This window comes from Polyodon spathula, chromosome 6, assembly GCF_017654505.1.
Source record: "Polyodon spathula isolate WHYD16114869_AA chromosome 6, ASM1765450v1, whole genome shotgun sequence".
Taxonomy (NCBI): domain Eukaryota; kingdom Metazoa; phylum Chordata; class Actinopteri; order Acipenseriformes; family Polyodontidae; genus Polyodon; species Polyodon spathula.
In genome coordinates this window covers 69,375,778-69,399,455 of record NC_054539.1, presented here as the reverse complement: position 1 = coordinate 69,399,455, position 23,678 = coordinate 69,375,778, and the positions used below count along the sequence as shown (strand labels likewise).

The window sequence follows — 23,678 nt, the reverse complement described above, 5'->3', positions numbered from 1 at the left end:
TTCCCTCACAGAGGTAGTATGTTTATGGTTACTAATCTCTTAAACATTGCACTGCTAAGGGATTTTTTAAAATGTTATTGTAATATTTTATACCTAATTTAATATTACAGACAACAGTGAAAATATCATATGCGCGTTAAAATTAAAAAGTGGGTAATTTTAAAAATCATACGGTTGGTTCTAAGACTGTGACTGAATGCAATGTTACATATTTATTTTGTGTGTGTGTTTAGACCATGCTAATAGTGTTTATACATGTATTTACTGTACTGTGTTTCTGAAATAATTTGTTCCATAAAAAAGGAAGAGGGTTAAAAATACATGCCACCGGCTGATCGTAGATCCTGTAATCAGCTGTATTGACCTGTTTTTAAGTGTACTACATTGATACGTGTTTCCAGACAACTCTGAGGCTCTCCCAGTGTTTTCCAGCGGGTTATGATTTACTACTAATCGGTTAAAAAAAGAGCATTGTCAAGGAAATGAGGGTTGGTACGTGCCGTAGGCTGTTTGTGTTTACAATGTGTTTAACTGGCGTTTTGCAGTGGTAACTTACGCTACGCAGCTTTATTACTAAATAAATAAATAAATGGCGTTTTACCGTTTTAAAATATTCAGAGGGCACTTGTTAAACGCACACAGACAAATGAATACATTATACAATTAAAGTTGAACGGAACACAAGTTAATAATAATAATAATAATAATAATAATAATGTAGCATATAAATTGTAAATACATAGTCATATCAAAGTCCATTGTAACTTTGTGCCTATGAAAAGTTTGTCTAATTGAGATTTGGGTATTACTGCCTCAGATCCGAGGAGATGTGCGGTACAAGTTTCAACACGCTCTTGAGTACAGTTTTCCTAGCCAGCCACAACTACAGATGCAATCACCATTCATGTTACAACGTTACAATGGGAATCACATTTTCACAATGACCGACATCGCAGGAGAGAAACACGGATTCGGACTGTGAGGAGAGGCTTGAATTGCAGCCAGCTTCTATCCCAGCGACACAACACTTCAGAAATCCGCAACTTTGAAGCCCCTTTTACGGTAAACACAAAGTGAACTAACAGGGGCGTTTTCACATCAACTTAAGCAGTCGAATTCGTTTTAATATTTGAAATAATGAAAAAAAAAACTATTTATCATACACAGAACCATTTCCACAATAAATGAAATCCCCTGAAAATCCATGGAACTACCATGGAAAAAAATAACACATAAACGTGTACCCCATCCCGCATTATTATTACATTACCAAATCAGTTATCATGCAAATTACAAAAATAAAACAAAAAAAGCATCGGTATGCGTTGATACGGCCCAAACATATTACAGTATGGTTATGGTATTGCAACCCACAATCTCCCGTAACTAGATAACAAAATACATATATAATGCCATTTTAAAAGAAACTAAAGTTTTTTTTTTTTTACCTGGTCTATGGGGAGGTTGATGAGATCGCTAATAGGCTGCAGTAGCGTAGAGCCAGTACATGGATTTATTCTTGCTGTAGCCATGATTCAGATAGCTGTGCCTCTGCGCTCGCTCCGCCCTTTCTATCCCTTTACAGCAGACTCCTCGGCTCCCTTTCTGACTGCGGCCGCTCGCTTCACAGCCAGACTACAGCACAGCCGAGAGCCACACCGCCTTCACTACCACAAACCGGGCGCAGGCGGAGACTGCGGAGACGCACCGCCCAGCCCAGCCAATGCTTGGCTGCGTTTTTCGTACGTCAACAGCAGTTCGCCCCAATAAGACACAAATAACGGGCAATTTATGGTTGTAACGTCAATGCAGTGTATGATTGAGAGCTCCCTCGTCCTGTACTACCTGTGGGTGGGGTGATAATTGAGAGGGAGCACATCCAGATGTATCAAGACACACAACTGGTTTGCACAAACGAATCGTATTTAAAATAAAGTCAAGTAAAAAAAAAAAAAAAAATACAAAAAACGCATGTGAATGTGTTTTAACTACCTCCACATTTCAAGTCAATGTATGCAAATTAATCTGACAAAAGTTGTTACTGAAAGCTATTTTGGGGCCTGCTGGTATATTTTGGGATGACGACAAATACTGCACACAGCAAAGGGTAACTGAAATCAAGGGATCTGCGCGCTGCATCAGTAAACTCCACTCCTCGCCTCGCTTTCCACTCTGAGCTGCGAGAAGGGAAAGGTGTCTGCTGTGGGCTGTCACATTGGCTGCTGGGCTATCACATGCTATATTGCGGTTCCGGTTTCGACCCCCCCAGCCCCGGGATAGCAGCTAACCAGCCATTGCAATCGAAACACTGCCGCCCTGCTGAGAAAAGTGTCCACTATGGTGCAATGCATGGTCCAGGGCTGCCCCAACAAATCCTACCCGAAAGCGGGGTTCGCAAACCGAGCTCACAAGCGTTTTTTCAGCTTCCCCAAAGACGCCAGTCGAGTCAAAGTGTGGCTGGCAGCTTTAAGAGAGACAGATCGTATATCTACTCTTAGTGATCACCATCGGATTTGCGAGGACCATTTTCTGAAGCACCATATAACGCGGTTTGGTGTCAGTAAAGATGCGATCCCCATCATGCCTCCCTACTTAGACGGACCGCTGACTGCCAACGAGGGCATAGATGCAGAGCTCGACGCGGAAGAGCATGTAATATCACCGGTCAAGGAGGCGGGAGAAGAGGTAAGACCGAGATTCATATGTCATTGTGTCCCAACTGTGACAACTAACCTACACCAGCTAAGGGACACATAGTGTAGCACCTTCGTGTTTTAGAGGTGCTCAAAAAAACTGCTGAATAATAAAAGGTGGGTAGGTCTTCGAGACCATCGATGTGGGTTATTTGTGTTTTGGAGTTTACCAGACGGGTAATTAAAGCCAGTGTCTGGATATTCATTCTTTAGACATTTCTGTTCTGACCTAGCGCAGTTTCCTTATTGTAAACTTTACTTACTGCAACTGAATGTTGTCACGCTACACTTGCACTAATCACTTCTAAAAAATAACCACTTACAGTGAACAATGTCTGATCACCGTTTAATAATAAAAATATAAAGCATATGTATTCCCGGTATTTTCTTGACAATATTCAAACGACATCTTGCAAACAAACAATACAAACACCACTGTAATACTATTAAAACAGCGTGCAATTCATTTGAGTTGATCACAAATAGAAATCTTTGTTTTCAGAAAATTACTGCGCAGCAAGCAGTTTAATAGTTTTTGGTCTATTTTCTCTTGCTGTTGTATTATCTGTATATGTCTCTTGATGTCTGGGGCTGTTGACGCGGAATCACTATCTCGCACACTTTTTTAAAATAAAAGGCATTATCGTGATTGTTTAGGTCAGTGGTGCTCAAACAGTTGTTTTTGGTGGCCGCAGGGTGCTAATTGTTTCTAAAAATACTAAGTTTATCATGCAGAAAATATAGACATATGCACTTCTAAAGTTTTTTCATTTACTTTTATAATAAAACCGAACTTTCTCATTTAAAAACATACAGCAGACCCTCTGAATGTCCCAGACCCTTCTATAATAAACTGGAGACACACATCTGGTGTTTTGCAAGAGTTATTTTTATTTGTGTTATTGCTCTGACAACAGGTCAAACTTAATAGGTTAATCAATCAAATAAGTTGATGTAACTTACAATACCTAAGCTGAAGTACACCGCTGACGAAGTTAAATACAAAAACGACTTCACGTTCCTGTTCCAGACACGTGCTGCACAATTCCCAGGTAAATCTAGCCAAGTTAAAGCGGTTTGCAATACGGTTAAATCATAAAGTATGTAAAACGATAATATTCCACAACAACAGGTTGTAAAGGCTTTACTTTGCTCCACTGAATTAACCATAACCAATAACCGAGGATATCAAACTTCATGTTATAAATTTTCTTGTGTGTATTTCAGGCAGAAACAGTACAAAAGTAGACTTTTTTTTTTATCCCTGTCATTGTAGTTTATTTGCAATAAACAAAGTGGCAGTTGGCACATTTTTATAAATAACATTACTAAGATTTACTAGTGTTTTTTTTTTAAATTTATTTATTTATTTTCCTAATATCTATCAACTAATTTATGTCGGGCACAGACACAGGGTGCGATCGGTGGGTGAATCACACGTGATATACAGGGCATCGAAGTTCTGCGCTGGTTTTGATCTTATAACATCAAAATGAATAGAACAAAACATGCATAATAAAAACAGACAAAAAAAATAATCAAACCGCAGAAACATGTACCCGTTAGATGCTTTCAAAAATTGAAAAATAGCCAATCTGGCAGCACTGATCAAGGGGGGTAGCTTAAAAGTCGCAGGCGGGACGCATACAAATGTTTCCTCGAGTTCAACGCACACAATAAACGTGCATTCGTATAATCTGTTTTAGAAAAATCAATATTTTTAATGGGCATTCCGGTACTTTAAGATGTACTACATATGGTTAGTGGAACCGCCAGCTTATTTTACTTCAGCCTTGCACAAACAACATACCGCAATGTTTGATGCTATACAGCCGTCCTTTTGTTTGTTTTAGATTTAGTTTTTATTAGGAAATGATTCTACAGGTGACATTGCTTTGCAGAATTTAAGCAGCTCAAAATCCCCGACTTCAATATTTTCTGTTTGCATTGCTCGCAATACGAATTCTCGCAGGAAGAGATTGTCTCGCGAGATAATAGCCGTCATTTTTCAATAGACATTACTCCGAATCAGTAAAGGATTAGCAAAGTGTGACGATTTATATAATCCTTGGAATCTGTTAAATTGTCTATCCAGCAAATTATATTCATTCCTCAGCTACCAATTGAAGTCTCTTGTCTAAATCTAAATGTTTTCGCATTACCAATGGCTGTTCAAAACAGTCATCGGTGAAGTGGCAATATTTTCTTCTGCGACCTGAGGATAGATAGAAAGTCTAGTAATCTAGCTATAAAGTTGGTCTTACATTCCCTACAGTAAAATGTTATGTTCGAGAATATAACTCAACAGCAACGCCACTGTGATTAGCAGTTCACAATCTGCTAACTACCGTCTAGTGCTGAATAATTCTGAGTCAGCATCACATGCATACTTCATCACTTTTAATTAGAACCGTGAGATCAAAATGCGCTTTTCAGGAAGTCATCCTCCTCGCTCTCCTCGAGGTTTCAGCATCATTTTTTTTTGCAAACATTTGTTAGCTCCCTGCACAGCCATGCTGCTTCTGTGCCACTTCCCTTCCCCCTGCTCACGTCACATAGCAACAGGAGGAGTTCAATAGCAACCACTGAAACAGGCTATCAAACAGCGGAGATTTAAAAACTTAAAATTTAGACTGCTTTCCAGCAACTTTTGAGTAAAACAGAATATTGGAGTTTGTTTTGGGGTATGTGAACTAGTTATTTTTTTATTACTTGTAAGAAAAATAACAGTATTGTTGTTCAAATACCGGTTATTTGTGTTGACTGATGAATATCGCAATGTACTGGTATATGTCGGTATTATCTCTCAACTTGTTACAGCCAGGACACACATGCTCTGTAGATAGCGGCGACCCTTCAGTCTTGCATATCAGTAAATCCAGCTTTTGTAATGAAAGACAACTAACACTCGTCAGGCCAAAATTAAGGCTCTTGCGGACCGGACTGGGCCCGCTGGCCGCCCATTGAAGAACACTGGCCTACACAGTATCAGAAATCGGTCCTCTCGACAGGGCTTTTTAAATGTATTGATGACGTCCAGGTGTTTAATGTTTAAAATTTTACAACTGTCACAAAATAGTTACCCGTCATTAAGTTTATCAAATTAACCATTATATATCCATAATGTATTACAATTGGAAAATTACTTTTTTTGGGAAAAATTTCGTACCTCAAAACGTAAAGTCGACATATAAGATGTCGATCTATTTTTTTTTTTTGTTTTGACAACGTTCGAAAGGTTCTTGTAGGCTTCCGTGTCTTGTGTCTTCCTACCTGAAACCTTCTGGTTCTCACTACTGCCGTACCACACCTTTGTGTTGAATTTAACATACCCTTGTCGACAATGGACTTAAACAGCATTTAGACCATGTCACTATGTATTCACTGTAAGCCAGTTCCTGTGCTACAGCAACCTTTACTTTCAAAAGGTTATTTAAACTAGAAATGTATTTGTTTAACATAAATAAATGTTAAGATTGCAATGTAAGTAGGGATGGGCAAAATTGTAAATGTAATTGTATAAACAGAAAAAAGGTCTGTCTACCCACAGTTTAACGTTTTCTTCAACCCTTTTTCAAAGCATGTTCAGACTTTGCAGCAAAAATATTGCTGTTATTGTTTGCAATGCTTACCCAGCAATAACAGACTTTTTTAATGAAAGCAGCACATTTAATAAGCAGTTATTGCCAGTTTTCACACTTGCAAATATATTTTCTGTTAAAAAAAAAAAAATCTTTTCAAATATAGTTTCTCCAAATTCAATTTGAAATTAAACTAGAAAATATTTATATTTTAAAGTATGTATTTTGTAAATTATAAAATATTTTCCTGCCTATCCCTGAGTGTGTGAAATAGTTGTATAAGCAAAGCTTCATGAGTAAATATAGAGGCTAGGCTATTTTTATAGCAAGGATATATAGTTGTCATTAAGGTTGAATTTTGGACTACATAGTTACACGGATAAGAGTTTTCAAGATTAGTGCTAACCAGGTTCCCAAAACCAGAAAACGCAGTTCTACTGTAACCAAACAGATTAATTTTTTTGCAGTAGTAAGTTACTGTAAACTGTACTATGTAACAACATACTATTAGCGTTTCAAAATTGATATGTTGTTCATACCAAATACATCTAGGTCTTAGTTGTAGCTCATATTGCCCAGGAAATTAATGCCTTATTTATTATAGTAATTTAAAAATTATGAATGAGAGTAGTCAATTACTGTGTACTTTTGTAGTGAAATTCTGAAACTTTCTTTGTATTTGGGGAGCCCTGTTCATTTTTATCACTAAGGGAAAAGCTGTGTAGTTTTAAAACTACATAACTATGAATCAAAAGCATGTATATTTAGCAATATATTAATAATTAGTATCTCAGAATCTTTATATAATCTTATGTACAACTAACCTGTCTGCACAGGTTTGTGCAATGCTGGGGGGTGAGGAAAATTTTTTGTTATATTGTAGGAAAAAACATTCTTATAATGGGGAGGGGGAAACAGTCTTGAACTTAGAAACGTTTTCTAAATAAGGAAATCCTTATTGGTCAAAAAACAGCATAAAGAGTTGATTTAAAAGATAAATAAATAAATAACAACCAACTAGCATCTCCAGCCAGTTCTCTTTGATTTGCTCCAGTGAAAACTGTGCACCACACAAATCTGTTAACCCTTAACAGCACTAATCTGGACTACCTTACTTGAGGTAATATCGTGCCAGAAGGAGAGGTTTCAAAGGTAGAAACTTGGAATGCTATTAGACCCTCTACATGCAACTTTTCTCTAAAGTTTGTAAACATATCGTCTAGGCACATATATATATATATATATATATATATATATATATATATTATATATATATATATATATATATATATATATATATATATAAATATAATGAAAAACTGATCCATTTACTCTGCTTATCTTTTTACAGTGTTCTTACTTTGTATGCAAAATAATATCACAATGTACAAAGTGCAAGTAAAAGATTTTTGTTTTATGAACTGCCATTAGTCTTACAGATTTGTGTAGGCCTAATTGTACCTTTTTGTCATAATGTACAGTAGTCCCTTTGCTAAACTGGACATGTCGAGACAGGTTGTCCAAACTAACGATGTGTCCAGTTTTAAATAAAAAGTAATAATTTTAAATAAACTGTGCTGAAGGCCTATACAGTACACAGTACAGCAGAAAAATCAAATACCTAACGTACTTTCTTTTTACTTTTTAGCCTATAGGCTACCGGTAACACAAAATAAATCCTGCTGCTGCATTCTGCAGTACTGTACAATTAACACAAAATATTGGCACATTATGATACTATACAGTACCCTACATATACTGCACACATTTCACAGAAATAAATCACTTTTAAATGTACATAGAACATTTTACAGTGTAAGCCTGGTAGCAAGTAAACACATAACCTACCTGCTATGTTTATTTTCTGTTGGAATGAGTCAGACTTCCTTTGCAAAAAGCCAGTGACATCAGAATTCACAATTTCAATTGTTGTTGTCGACATCATAAGTTTCGATCAACTGAAGTCCAGAAGTATTTCTGAAAGCTTCTCGCCTTTTTCCAACCGTTCAATCAGTTAGTTTAAACTGTTTAGAGTATGCGTTTATTTGCCCTCTTTTAATCCTGTTAATTGTAGCGATTTAGTAGCTACGTCTAGCTGTTCTGTTTGTTTTCGTCCTCTCTAGTGTCAGTATAACAGACTTTTTTTTCCAGTGTGTCTCCATTTTTTTTTAATCATACAATTCAGTGACCCAGCATCGCACTTAATTAGTCATTACTGGGACACATATGCTGTGTCTGGCATATCCGAATGTATCTCATAACAGTGTCTGTATTAGTGAGGGGCTACAGTAAAGGATTTCTTAAAGAAAATGTTGCATTTTGAGACAAACAAATAAAACATTTATCCTCAATTTGTCACGTTTGAAATTCTAGGATGTAAACCCAGCACTACTGAGAGCAAACCAAAAAATTTGAATTTGAAGATTTGGCAAGGTGAGCGGTATCTAAGTTAGGACGGGATTTTTACTTGTATTTGTATATGTCCAGATCACCAAGGTCAACACTATGGGATGGGTCTATTCTATTGATCTAAATAGCATTCTAATACCACCACCAGTTCAGACTTTCAAGTAAGGGCCTGTACTTTGCTGTGTACATCTCAACTGAATGTACATGGCTTTGTCCTCACAATAGTCGACCTGGATATACTGTAGCATCTCATTCGAAAGTCTACACTTCCTAAAGCATAGCCACCAACACCTGATATGCATCAAGTACTAACCATGTCCTGATATCACAGGATAGGAATACCAACTGGTGTGACACTTTTAAATTTTCAGTCTCAATTAATTATACATTCACAAATTAAATATGCAGGGATGGAAATAAGACTCCCATTACATAGGGGTTTGATCCATTCCCTAAACTTGTTACCTATACACTGTAGCTAATCAAGCTCCTATTAAAACCTGGAATGGGTGAAACTTGTGCAATAGAAGGCTGATATGTATTTTAACAGCACTTCTGAGTGCATGATGTGGACATTTAGAAATTAATATACAGTCAAATGTATTCCTATTCAAAGTGACTCCATTACAACACACTGTTCAGTGGTGAATGTCAGATATGTGCAGAAGAAGGGGCTACATTATGCTACTCTCTGGAATGTGATGTTCCAGCATCTCAAAAGTGGGTAGGTCCATAATTATTAATTTCTTGGAATCCATCCATCTTTTTGTAGGCATCAAAGTTTCACTTCAACTTTACCAGCAACTCATGTCTTTAAGGGGGATTTAAATTGAATAAATAAACACACAACACAAATGCACAGAAGCAAAATAATATGAGAAAGCTGGGGAGAAATGCTGTATTTCTTATATCTGTAGCAGGTAAGGGAAACAAACAAGGCCTCCTGGCTTTTCACGAGATCAGCCCTTCCTTGGAAAGTGCAGCCAAGAGTACAGTTATGCTTTTTGTTTTTTTGTTTTTATTTGTATACATTTTTCATAGATGATTTAGCACTGCAGAGGCTTGGTTGTGTGAGCCTTGGTAGTTACAGGTTCTCAGTATCCACAGCCTACAACACAGCAGCTATAAACAGCCCCCAGAGCCAGACTGGCCTGGATTGTAGATCACAGTATGTGTTTGTTTTTTAATTTAGAGGCTACCAAATGTTTCACTAAAACAAAGTATTCTGTGTTTCACTGAATTGATGTAGTAGTCCATACCAGGTCTTTGTCCCTGTGACAAAGACGGCTGTAGTGGGGATGTCAGACCAGAAGAAACACACAGTACTGCGAGATGAAATAAACAGATGCGCTGCTACATGGTTTTTTTATTATAAAATAAAACAGTACAAAAAACAGGACACGGCACTGGCAGACAAAAAAACGAACTACACAGACAAACACGGTGAGATGAATTTATGATTTACTTTACATTATTATTTTCTCCTCCACACCCGTTCTCCACTCACCGAACACACAACCCCAAGTGAGTGAAAACATGCTACTTTTATGCAGCTGTACCAAGACTCGATTGCTAATCAATCATTCAATTGGAGTCTTGGTACAACTGCACATGAATTAATAAAAGTGCACTTCCCTGTGCTCACATATTATTACATTTTACCTGCATGTGAAGTGCTGTGCAATCCTTGTGCCTAAATACAAATGTACATTTTAAACACTCGTGTTACACTGACCCATTTAAATCCCTTGCACCGATGACTATACCCCAGCATTAACACACTACACGTAACATACAACACAAATAGCCCAGGGGCGGGGCACTTTGCCACAGTCCCACATTCCCTGTTGTAGCTGTTCTGCTGCTAAGGAAACGGTTTAAACTACATTCAGTGAAACTCGCATTTCAAGTATTTATGTAGCTGTTCTGCTGCTAAGGAAATGGTTTAAACTACATTCAATGAAACTTGCATTTCAAGTATTTAATATCCCTCAGTGTATCCTGGGACACATTAAGACATTTTGAATATGGAGTTTTGAGTTGCTTTAAGGGGCTTGTGTTTTCTAATTTCAAATTGTGATCTATACCATTACTCTGTCCCCAGCTAATGGATCCTACTATAGTAGCACCTCACCGCTCTGTGGGGTAGTATTTGAACCAGACTGTTAATATCCTATTCCATCTATAAAAGGTCCTAGCAACAATGCAGTGGTGAAAACACCACAATAGCAGATATCTTGGCTCTGTACACTGAGGTCAGATGAGAATGTGAATTTGTCAGTTCATGCCAACTCAACTTACATCTGTTGTACTACCTTCATGTATTTATTTACATACCTAACTGTATAATAATGAAAAATGTGAGATATTTGCTGTAAGAGTCAAAGTTGAGAGCTCTCATTCATTTCACTTTGAACAAAAGCCAGGTTCAAACTGGCCTCCAGAGGTGCATTAACTGACCAATTGATCTTAATACCACCACACGAAACCTTACTAAACCTGTTTTATCGCAGCTCTCCTTCAATTGTATTGAGAGATGTTGATAAGGAGATCAGTAAATCGCCACTGATGGAAAATTGTATGAGGATGAACAGTTAACAGTTTGTGGTATTAATATGCTGCTGTTAAATCATTAAACTTGATCACTTTGCCTTGCAGAATTCCCGTTTGACCAGTATTCCAGTGCTGTGTTTCCAAATTAAAGTGAACTGAAAACAAGTTGGGTTATGCATTCCGATTTTGTGAAGATTTCAGGACCTGATCTTCAAAACCGTTCCGTGTGATCTCTGTTGTCCTTCGAGTAGAACAAGCCCCTGTTTAATCACACGGGAGAAGTCACTTTCTGCTGCAAGTACTGACCAGATCCTTGCCATTTCTGAGAGCTAGCCAGAACCAGATACTGACAAACTGAAAAAATGCCTTGCCCGATTCTGTCACAGAGAAAGTGGAGAAATGGTCACATTTTATATTTGAGAAAAAGCTCAAAGAACTGCAAACCCCCCCATGATAACAGTAGTCCAGAATCCTATGTGAATCACCCTGGTTGTAAGGATAACTAAATCTATTGACATTTAAAAGTACAGCGTTGACAGTAATCCTGGAGAATACTGGTATTATGTACCATTCCCATTATCTCTCTGTTTTAATCATTTCAGACACCCATGGCATATTAAAAATGTATATATCAGTACAGTATATGATTAGGAGGCGGCAGTGGGAATTGGAATTTCAGAAAACAATGCTGCCCTTTAGAATGCAAGGGCAGTGCAGTGCTCTGCAGTTGGGTGTTTTGTGTTGGAAGCCTGTTATCTTGCTTTTTTTCGAGTTGATTCAGTCACCCTGTTATGGTCAAAAAACATGAAAACTGTATGTGTGTACCATGTGGCAAGATAGCGCTGTGGGCCCAGATGTTATTTGGCAGGTATGAGACTCGGAGACTAGAAAGCTACAGTTCAAGCACTAGCGTGTACATTTATTAAAAAAAACACAACAAATAAGTAAACGGCATGATGGCCAAAATAAAAGGTTTAAACAAAAGCAATACTACATAGGCTGGGCAATCGCCTTCAATACAAGTAATCAAAATAAACATAACAATACAGGTGAAAACACTTGCCAAACTCACTTATATTCAGGTGGTCATTCTCCAATTAGTACTCAATTACTCATCTGGAGAATGGCCACGCCTGTGATTGTTGGTGGGACAGAATTAACCCCATCCCTTCCAACCTGCATTTCTCTCCACACTCGTCACACCGGCAAGGCCTCTGTCCTGCCACAGTATATATGAATTATTTTGTGTTTTATTTACAAAATTAGATGTAAAATGTATGTGATACAGGATGTCCCATTTGTGCAGATTTTCACACATCAAAATAATCTGAATTTGTTATAGCATACCATGTGCTTTTTTGCATTTGTGTAGATTACTGTTCTCTACAGTCTTAGAAAAGCAACAACCATCACAAATCCAAGCAGTTATTTCTTCTGTTCTTCACTTGGAATGGTACAATGACCCTCACCTGATCGCCAGAACTTGATTTCTGTGGAAAGCTTAATCTGAATAATCGAAGAAACTTTTATTTTAAAGTGCCATTCAGGTGGTTAAAAAAAATAAAATAAAAATAATAATAATCATGAGGAAGTGTAGCTTACCAGGCATGGAAATATGTCTTCCCATTGCATAGCAGTGCGATCCACCCCTGGTTTCACTGTGAGTTTGACGACACACCTAAGCTTGTTACCTATTCGCTGTGGCTAATTAAGCTTGTGTTTAAAACCTGGAATTGGTGAAACAGCTATGCAATATAAGTATTATTTCCATCCCTGCATACTATGTGTTTTTTTTTTGTTTTTTTTAATATGCCTCAAATAGACATCACAATATTTTTATGAATTAAAATAAAATAGCATGCAGGCCCTGTCAACCATTTCTGTTTAGGATCATTTATATATTCATGCCGATGTGTGTTTTTATTTTATTTTTGGTCGATAAACACATCAGTGCAGAACCAAACACACACTGTGTTTAATCAATATTGCATCCCGTTCTGACGTGAATGTGAATTTGTATTCACCTATAACAATTTTATTTCCTAGCAATTAATCTGAAATAAGCCCATTTTGTGCTCTGCCAGTTTCTGGATGGTTTGTAAAGGCACATGTATGAAATCTACTACAGTATTACAGTAGGTCCAAAAATTCTAATGTGGCATTCTGCAGCAAATATTCCAATCACCAAAGCTTTATCTCTTTTGTATAAATGGTTTATTTTGCCTTTTCTTAGTCATTTCAAAACTGTGGGCGTCAATGATGAGACACACTGTTATCAAGGCAGGAAAGGGCATAATGTGAAATAAATGCTAAAAAGGAAATAGATCATGTACATTCACAGCATATAGAACAGCATCTTATAACAAATGATCAGGTTAGTTCCATTAAAACCATGCACATGTTTCCCAAGATGCAGAGATCAGCAGCTCAGACAGCCAGGTAATTGTAGTGGTCGCTGGGATCTCCATTCAGAGTATGTGGAAGTAAAGAACGCCCATGCAGTGTCTCATCACATTTGGGCAAGTGGTTCTGAAGATCTTGTTTAATTCATCAAAGGCTGGGACCGGTTGGAAAAAGATATCACTCCAGTGATATAAATGTAAGCTTGCAAAGGATAAACAGAACCATGGCAAGCTGAAGAATGCCTATGGCAACTTTTTTGTGAAAATGGGTTGAGTGTAGCTAAGTAAGTGTAAAGTACATACATATACAATGTGCGGGGGCCGCCGCTGCATTGCCGACAGCAGGGATGCTTTTAACCGGCAGTTCAGCAGTAGTGTACAGCTATAAAGACGATTTAAAACCCTTGGGACCAAAACTGATGTCTATAGATAGATAACTTGAACATGAAGAAAATACATAGTCGTCCGGCCCAGAAACTTCATGCTTTTATTGCATTTGACACTTCAAAGTATAACCATGATGTACCTTTTTTATTAACATTGAGCAAATCCCCAACCCTGCTTTACTGAAATTGATGAGAAAGGGTTAAATCCTCTTAAGCAGAGAGTGCATTTGGGGAATGAAACCACAGAGGCGAGGGTAGCTCTATGCTGTACCTTCAGAGAGCTGGCAAAACGTAGAAACGTAGAATTTTGATTGTTTAAAATTATTTTGTAGAAGATGGATCTTGAAACCATGTTGTTTTTTTTTTTTTTTTTTTTTTTTGTTTTTTTTATTTAATGCTGACACTGCCATTTGTAATGCAGGATAAAATGATGACTAAAGTACCCAGTGGGAGCAGCACGGAGAAAGACAGTACGCCATTGACATTCAGCTGGGAAACCGATCCTGAGATTCCAGACGCCTCTAACCAGGAGCTCACAGAGTAAGTGTCATGTGTCTGTTGCTGTAATTTAACATTGATAGCTCATTACTTGTTGGAACATACAAGATTAGAGGTTAACCTGATCATGCATTAGTACATTATTACTAATAATAATGTAGTTCAAGTTTTATTTTATTAGTTATTCGTGCGGTGATATGGTAAACATAAGGTGGCCAAGGGCGCTGGAACTAGGGGTGCTGGTGGTGCGGGAGCACCCCTTGGCTTTGCATGGCTTCCATCATATACAGGGGTTACAGTTTTACAAAAATTGGCTTTCAGCACCCCCACTTTAAACATTTTTCCAGTGCCACTGAAGGTGGTCGTCATTCTATAGGGAGGGCGTCCATTTAATAATAAAATGTAAGAAGGCATTTTCATTATTTGGTGACATTTGAGGTCTTGATCCAGTAGATGGCGCAGATTAGCAACATCTCCCGCTGTAGGGGTGGGGTGATTGAAAACCGAAGGGGGTTCACCTAGCGGGAAACTTGAGAATGTCAATCCATGAGCTGAATGAAGTAGTGGAGTGCTACAGTGGCCTGTGCTGAAAATAACATTTCAAACATGTGTTTGCTAAGTGGAGTATCACTACTGCCTCGACTCGCAAACCACCAATTATCGGCGTTTTACATGATGTTTGTGTATAACCAGACTGAACTTTTTACGAAACCGAAACGGGTACCATTTGGGTCTGAACTGATTTGAGTTTCCACACACAACTCAGATGACACGACTTCCGCTCTAGACAAGGAAGCTGCACCCTACTGCTCTGGTGCAGGTTTGTTTGGGTGAAGGCCTGTGTAGCCTGCTGGCGTATTGTACAATAAAAACTGTGCTTTGAAATCTAAAACGAGCAACGTCTTGCAATTCACTAAGCAAAAGTATAAGACCCCGTTTGTATCACTGCCTTTGTTCAAATAAAGCACATTCCTTAGGTTTATGGGTGCTACTATTACATTGTATAGCATTGTAAGTGTAACATTGGCAAGGCTGTCTTAATTTACTGCAATGTATATATAATACTTTTTTTTTTTTTTTTTTTTTTTTACCTGTAATGTGCATACCCTTTCATAACTTTTAGACTACGGCCGTGAGTTATTTGCCCTCGCAGGATTCTGTCAATGTTTCACAATAATGTAGACTCGCTGCACACTGACATCAGTGCATATCCGGTTTGTTTTATACGAGCTCTTTTACTTCCTGGTTACGTCTCGTTTAGGTGATGCTTGTTTTGTTATTATTATTATTGTTCCGTTAATGCGCATTTATTTAAACTTTATTTTCACAATGCAATAGTATTTACGTCATTCGTTGCGAATGGTGCAATGAGTTTTACTTCAGGTTCAACTTCAAAATCTCTGAAACTTCAGAAACGAGAAGGAAGCGCCTCGGATCACTGCTGTGTTCCACTGTGTTCTGCTTCGAGAGATCCACAACATCCGCAGAGACTGTTTCACGGCTACCAGATACACAAAAGTTTGCAGCAGACATTTTATTAAAAGTGATCTGATTGAAGCACCATATGGAGGGAGGCGCCGGGTACGAAAGGGTGCGATTCCCTTTCTGTTTCAGTGGAATGAATATAGTCTACTGCAACCAAGACCTGGTACTGTGTGCGAGAGGCGAGAGAAGCCTGAACCTATCGCCGAAGACAACGCAATGGACTCGGCATTACTGTTATTTGCAGGCTCAGATGAGGACGTACGATTTGACACAAGGTAAGTAAACTTCCTTATAATAAATCACGTTTTGTCTGTTTTGGACAATCAATCAAACTATAAGAGAACGTGCATTTTGAAGTTAAATCTCGTTCTGTGTGTGTGTTTTCAACTCTTGGATTCCCACATACTTGCATGTGAAATAAATAATTTAGCACCTTTGTCCAGATAACTAAATTCTGTGATGTGACTATATATATAGTATATATATATATATATATATATATATATATATATATATATATATATATATATATATATATATATATATATATGTATTATAGACACGCACACACATACAAATACAATCTCCAGTAGACCCTCATTTATTCGCGAGTTTTCTCTGAAATACAGTACATTATTGTCAGTGTTAATGCCTGCGTTACACACACGCATTTAGCTTAAAAATGGACAACAGTAACCATGACAGTGGCAGTGAGGAAACCTGTGGAGTCGACGTCAAGACCAGCAGTGCTACAGATGCTCTTGGTATGAACAGCAGAAGGATGTTGATATTGTAAAATTAGTTCTCACTGTAACAAAAGACTGTGATGGACTTTATCAAGGTTCAAAAGAATAACTGGCAGCAGTGAATTGTTTGTTACTTTTTAAAGTTTAAAAAAAAAATATAGAATTATTTTTTGTTTGAAATCCCAGAAAACTAGCAACACTTAGCTTCCATTATTTAATATTAATGCGTGGAATAAATTAATGATAATAACTTGTGGTATTGCATTACTAGTTAAATGTATTTTATTCATGCATTCTAGGCACACGCAATGACACATCATTTATCTGAGGATGTCAGACAAGGCACTTCCAGCTGCACAAGAACAGTGACAGTGGACCAGGATCACTGGGCTTAAAACAAGAATACTAAATATAGGATTACATTTCCTTTTAAAAATAAATACATTTAAACAATCAACACTTTGACAATCATTATAAAAGATAATCATATAAGAAACAATAGTGTTAGTCTGTTTAGTAAAACACAAAACATAAAAAGACAAATCCTTCTACCAATATTAGTAAAAGGTCTTAGTAATGAAATTTATATTTTTTGTATAATATTGGACTCCGCGTGTTGCTCAGACAAAATGAGATCGCAGTGGTGGGTACCAACCAAGACAAAGCTTTGCTGTTATATACAACCCTTCAGCGCTTTTCCTCTGTTGGGTAATGTGGATTTCCTATTGACCCGGTGTTGATGGCTCCAGGTGTCAACTTTACATTTCTTTTCATTGATGTTAACTTCCTCCATCTCCTCTTTTTTGAGGTCCTCAGTCAGCCTCATTCCTCCTTGACCAGAGCCAGTTGCTACTTCTCTTTCTCTCCTTGGATAGAGCCTTCACTGTATGCCGCAACTCCTGTCCACTGAATCCAGTATCTCGGAGAAGTTGGGTCATGCGGTGCGTGACAAATCCCTTACAACCCAGTACTGGATCAACCCGGACTTGCCATCCTTGCTTTTCCATCTCAGCAGCTAACTCGGCATAACAGTGTTTCTTCCACTGATATGCCTCCTCCACGGAATCCTCTCGCTGCCCTGTTAGCTCCACTGGGAGAATCAGGCATACCAAGACTGACCACAGGACAATGTCAGGACGAAGGGTAGTGTAGCCATCTTGAGTGGGATCAAACCAACCCCTTTGTACTGACAGCATGTCAATGTTGAACAGGTGCCAGTGCTTCACCTATGGATGTATTTAGACTGCCAAACTTAAGGTAGCCTTCAGCAGACAAACATTTATTGCAATCCACAATTGCAACTTTGAAAGTCAGCAGTTACTGCAGCAAACTGAACATCTGGTTCAATAAAACAGTGTGGGGCTGATTTTTATCGAGGTGTTTACACCAAAATACAATTTGCACTTTTTTTTTGTGAAAGGAATGTTCCAAACCTGGTAATCGATACTTTGTCATGCATTTGTCTCTCTTAAATTAGTTCTTGTTACTAATTTTGGTTTAAACAAAGTTAATGACTTGTAATGCCATTATATACAGTTTAAAGGTGTGGCCATTACAAAGATAAGTCTAATAAGATACATACCTCTGCTTTTGGAGGTAAATACATTTTAAATAGTTTTATTATTGCCTTCCCAAACTAGCTTGTCTGTCAGAAATAAATAAATAAAAATGAATGCAATTGTTTACTGTTGGTGGATACATCTGTGATTGTATTATGATGCTGATATACACTCTCCAATCTGCCTGCAGTCCATTAAAAATAATTGATATTGAAATATTAGGGGGACATGCATTTTGTCAATTTAATTCTGTTCCCAGTTAGTTATAATGTGTTTTTATTTTTGTTTTTCTTAAAAGCATTGTTTCAGTCATGGATGATGACCCCATGGATGGGACATATCTAGATCACAGTAAGTTTCTTAAAAGTATGTCTCAATATAATATAGTAATAGCCAGTAATCTATGCTTTTGGGGTACATTCTTAACTTTTAATAACCAGATCTACAATGCCAGTCTGCGGTTTATCTGAGCAAAATACATGTATAGCATTTTCTTTAATAATAATAATAATAATATTGTTATTATTATTAAGTGGTCGTCATGTTTTTACTCCTGCATACAAGGAACAGCTGTATAATGACAGCATATAAATCTGTATTATATGACATAAACAGATTAAAGTATTACATTTCTCAAACATAGGAACAGAAAACTACTGCATTAAGAATTTAGACAAGTATGGGAATAAACTTAAACTATTGTTAGACAACATCAGTGATTGTGCAACTGCTCCAGTGTTAACTTGCAGGGAAATTGAACTATGGGCATTGTCGGCTCCCTTTGTTATAGGTTGATGCTGTCCGTGTTCTTTGCTGAAATGTTTGTTTTTCCTAGGTATGGACAAATACCCAAAGGCACGATTTGATGCGTCTCTTGTCCACCTGACCAAGAGGTTTATGGATATGGTGCGGGTTGCTCCAGAAGGCATTTTGGATTTAAATAACGTAGCCCGGACTTTGGGAGTACGGAAGAGAAGAGTCTATGATATCACCAATGTATTGGATGGAATTGAGCTCGTTCAGAAGCGAACAAAAAATCAAATACAATGGGTGTAAGTCAAAGTTTATTCTTTTTTTGTTTGTTTTTAAATTGCACGAAAACCAAACCTTGTTTTATCGTTGTTTTGTTGCAGTGGTTCAAGTCTCAGCAGTGGTCTAAAATGTGAAATGAAGCAGCATGAGCTGAAAAATGAGCTGATGGACTTAACTGCAATGGAAGAAGCTCTAGATGAACTCATCAAAGACTGCGCTCATCAGTTATTTCAATTAACAGATCAAAATGAAAATGCTAAATATCCTTTTTTTTTTTTTTTTTAAAGCATGTGTGAAATCTGCTAAAGCTTCAAATGTTAAATGCAAACATTTTGATGTCTATGAATGGATGCTTCTGATTGGTTGGCTGATAAAGGCTATTGGGGAAGGACTGTGGATGGGATACCTGTGCAGGACAATCTGTGGTGGGCTGCAATGTCTATTGGTGTCCACTGAGTGGCAGTGCATACCCACAAATTATTTATTTTAACTCCTCTATTACAAGATGGCATTTTGCTCCTTCACATTGTTCAGCAGCCTCCAGAAGTCGATTCATTCAGTTTGTAAGTGTCCTGGGAATATGGGGAGTCCTGAGTTCTGCGTTTCTTTTCCTTTACAATTCAATACAGCTGCTTATGTAACATATCAGGATATCCACAGAGTTCAGGCCTTCGAAGAGCAGGTTGTAATTGCAATCAGGTCTCCTGAGGAAACGAAATTGGAGGTCCCCCATCCTAAAGAGGTATATGTTTTTAAAATAATAATAATAACAAATACATGGCTTGTACTAGGTCACTGCACCTCAGCAGTGTCTTCCAGGTCAAAGCATGTGTTTTTTTTTTGTTTTGTTTGTTTGTTTGTTTTTTCTCAGGTGAAATGACTTCTGGTACCAGATAGCATGTTTAAAATGAAAATGCATATTTGTTTTAACATGCGTTTTGTTTTAAAACTAATCATGCCAGCCCTGATCAGAGAATGGTGCCTAGTGAAAAACTAATAAATACAGTTTTCTGAATGTAGTTTCCTGCTGTTCATTTTGATTTTTAGGACAACATTCAGATTCACATAAAGAGTTCCAAGGGTCCCATTGACGTGTTCCTGTGTGAGGTAGACCAGAGAGACGAGTCCCAGCAGAATAACTCTGATGCCGAGGCCTCAGGGACCTTTTTAACACTAGAGAGCAGCACACACACACTGCCCGCTGACAAAGGTAACTTGGGATCTCATTCGTAACCCTTACATAGCAGTGTAATAGGTTTTTGTTGTTTTATTTGTTTTATTTTGGGTCCCCCCCCCCCCACTCACGCACACACACACACACACACACACTTTTAATTATAGTTAATTAAAACTGACTAGTCAAGAATTACTTTTCTGAAGAGCCATATATTACTTTGGAGCGGTAGTTGGTTGGTTGGTTTTTTTTTTGGGGGGGGGGGGGGTGGATTTACTTGAACAGTTGAGTTAGACTGTACGTTCTTCTGCTGAGATTTGGACCGTGACCTTTTGAGAATCCAGGATCTATTTATTTATATTAAGGCTACAGGAGTCTTTCAAATTGCTAAGTTAGACAAAGTCACCAGTACTGTGTGTGATGATGAAAGCAGAAAATGTATATAAAATTCCATATCCGTACCTCCTATAGTTGCTCCTATAGAGATCAGCTAATGTTTTGAATGAAAGTACTGTCATTTTTATTTGAAATTATGTTGTTATCCATTTATTTTTAAATGTGTCTGTGAGCTTTAGGGTCATAAATCTGCTGACCTTACTACTAATTGATGTAGTCTATTAACTTGCTGTTTTGTTCATTGGAACATGAGTAATCTTGAAAGAATATTCAGTGATTCTAGATCTTGTTGGTGCTTTCTTCAGAAAGACAAAGCAAGTCTGGTTTAAAGATAACAAAGTTGAGAATAATGTTATCCTCCCCTTGCTTAAGGATAGCTGTGGTTAGCTAATTATGGAGCTGGATCAAGAGACAGGATTAACCTTACTGTGCATGATCTTGCCAAGAGCTAAGAAATGGGCACTCGGACTGAAACCCAAACCTTGCGCTGTAATAATAAAAATAAATATTAAGCCACAAACAGGGTCCTTTGATTGATCTTTTGGGCTGCTGAGAAACATTTTTGCCGGAACTAGGTTTTAAAAATAAAGGATTTTAATTGAATCAAGCAGATACATTCTAATAGCCAATGAAGACTCAAGTATTCTGGAAAGAAATAATTTTATATTTCCACACTTTCATTTACTGGATTACCAATATTTGGTTTCTTCAATTTGAAAATGCTATAGTGGGTTTACGATATTAATGTCCTCTTGATTTTCAGAATTCCAGAGTATACATTTACATGCAGTCTTTTTATTTTCTCTTTTAGATCTGCCAATAAAATCATTAACTATAAAACGAGTGTGCTTGGAAAATTCGGAGTAAATTGTTTTTCACCTTGCAAATGTTTACACATGGGTCCAAGAAGAACCACAAGAAGACTGTAGAAAGACTCCTGGACCCTGCGAATGTTGGCACTAAAATGAACATTTAATCATCTGAGATGATGACAAAAATCAATGAAATTTTGTGGGTTTTTTTAAATAGTTTTTTTTATGATGGGACGCTCAATCTTAAGAATATAAAACCACAAGGACCTTACCAAAAGGCTGTTTTATTTGTAATATTGCTATAATGTCAAAATAAGCATCCCAACACTTGTGAACCTAAATGTATTTTTCATAACATTGTATATATTCTATTAGGAAGAGTTATTGGTATTATTAGTAATAATAATAATAATAATAATAAAGAAGTCTCCTGAAAGCAATACATCCCGTTCTATCATTCTGAATCTTGGGTGTCAGGCAGACACGGCAAATTCACTATTAGGTCTCCATTAACTTTTTGACCTCAATACTGATGATCTGTTGGGTTACAATTAAAAAAAAATGTTGCAGCCCTCAGTTTGTTTCTGTCTTGTCGAGTACCTTGGTTCAGATTAAAACTGACTTCAACTGATTAAAATGATGCTTTTTGTTGTACGTCTGAATTAATTTGCATCCAATGAACGTGTAAATATGAAACTCAAAACTTTGTTAAATACATATTGCTGTGTATTTAAGTATGGAGGATCCATACCTTGTTTATTATAACAATATAATTACAAATACCAACATTAATCCAGAGTTATGATTACTACTGTATGGCCAGCATGATGTTGGATGGATGGATATGTATGCATGTATGTTCTTTACTTGAATTTGTCCCCCCTGAATTCAAGTCGCACCCCCAAATGTGGACCCTGAATGCAAGTCACATTTAACTCTTAATGAAAAAAACACAATAATTAACGGTTAAATTACTTTTTAATTTCTAGGTGGCAGCAGGGAACACTATTTAAGTACATTAAAGTATCTGTAACGTCACCTATTATATTACAAATGTGTAGTTCATTGTAACTTTGAGTTAGGACTTTGGAGTTTACACAGTAAGTTAAAGAATCAGAGAGCGATCGAGAGTCTTTTAAGACTTAAGTGTTCCTGTTTCTTGTGCTCTTCCAGATAGAGAAGGACAGATATATAAGTAAATGATTGGTCATTTGGAAGCCGGAACGACGTTGATCATTTCAACAAGTACTATACTGGTAATATTATAGTATTACATAGCCTTTCAATTGTCTCCATCTTCTGACACATAGATACAGCAGTTTCTTTTCAGCAAACAAAATTACTTTTCTTTAGAGGCTGCATTAAAAATGTTCATGAAGTTTGCTGTGGAGCCATTTTAATATACTATACTGAGAGTAATATCTGTAGTGGGCAGTATTGTTTACAGTTGGTCTTGTTCAAGTGCACCAGAATAATTGACATGCACAAATGTAAATTGGTACCCTAACTAAAAACCTTGAATCCAAGTCGCTCCCCCCAAATTTGAACTTAATTCATGATATAAACCAGGTTTCACGTACACCTATGACAACATTACGAGTGCGAGAAAAAAAAATTAAGAAAATTAACAGTGAATTATTATTTGTTTATTTAGCAGACTTATCCAAGGCGACTTACAGAGACTAGGGTGTGTGAACTATACATCAGCTGAAGAGTCACTTAAACAACATCCCACTCGAAAGATACACATGGTCACACAATGAGTCAGTGAGCCTTTTCTTTAATCACTGGACCACACAGCCCGTTCCAGAGTTCAATTGAAGAACAGTGTTGTAATACTGTACATTTAGTCATTTTTTACATTTAAACAAATGCATATATACTGACGTACAATGAAAACGAACGCAACAGTAAGTTTTACATCAATAGCTCATTGGGCACTTAGATAATGT

At 37.2% G+C, this 23,678-nt stretch overlaps 2 protein-coding genes across 5 annotated transcripts in view; one reads left to right on the top strand and one right to left on the bottom strand.

The window, feature by feature from the left end:
* mboat2b (membrane bound O-acyltransferase domain containing 2b) overlaps window positions 1-1,654 on the bottom strand; it is an 89,881-nt gene extending 88,227 nt beyond the window's left edge. The window contains exon 1 of one of the 3 annotated variants that reach the window (XM_041253585.1): window positions 1,449-1,654. In XM_041253585.1, coding sequence (XP_041109519.1) covers window positions 1,449-1,532 — 84 coding nt within the window. In that variant the 5' untranslated portion in view covers window positions 1,533-1,654. The remainder of the gene's footprint in view (window positions 1-1,448) is intronic. The other 2 variants (XM_041253584.1, XM_041253586.1) reach the window with 2 other exon arrangements.
* Window positions 1,655-2,249: 595 nt separating this feature from the next.
* On the top strand, window positions 2,250-22,512 carry e2f6 (E2F transcription factor 6). 2 transcript variants are annotated; one of them, XM_041253582.1, is made up of 9 exons: window positions 2,250-2,685; window positions 14,446-14,564; window positions 15,935-16,282; window positions 18,611-18,663; window positions 19,148-19,364; window positions 19,446-19,604; window positions 19,972-20,086; window positions 20,392-20,554; window positions 21,726-22,512. In XM_041253582.1, exons 1-9 carry the CDS (start codon window positions 2,338-2,340, stop codon window positions 21,779-21,781), a joined length of 1,578 nt encoding a protein of 525 aa, XP_041109516.1. In that variant the 5' UTR covers window positions 2,250-2,337; the 3' UTR covers window positions 21,782-22,512. The 2 variants fall into 2 exon arrangements, with proteins under 2 accessions (XP_041109516.1, XP_041109517.1); XM_041253583.1 differs by lacking the exon at window positions 15,935-16,282 and having other exon boundaries at window positions 2,252-2,685; window positions 21,726-22,388.
* Window positions 22,513-23,678: the final 1,166 nt, after the last annotated feature.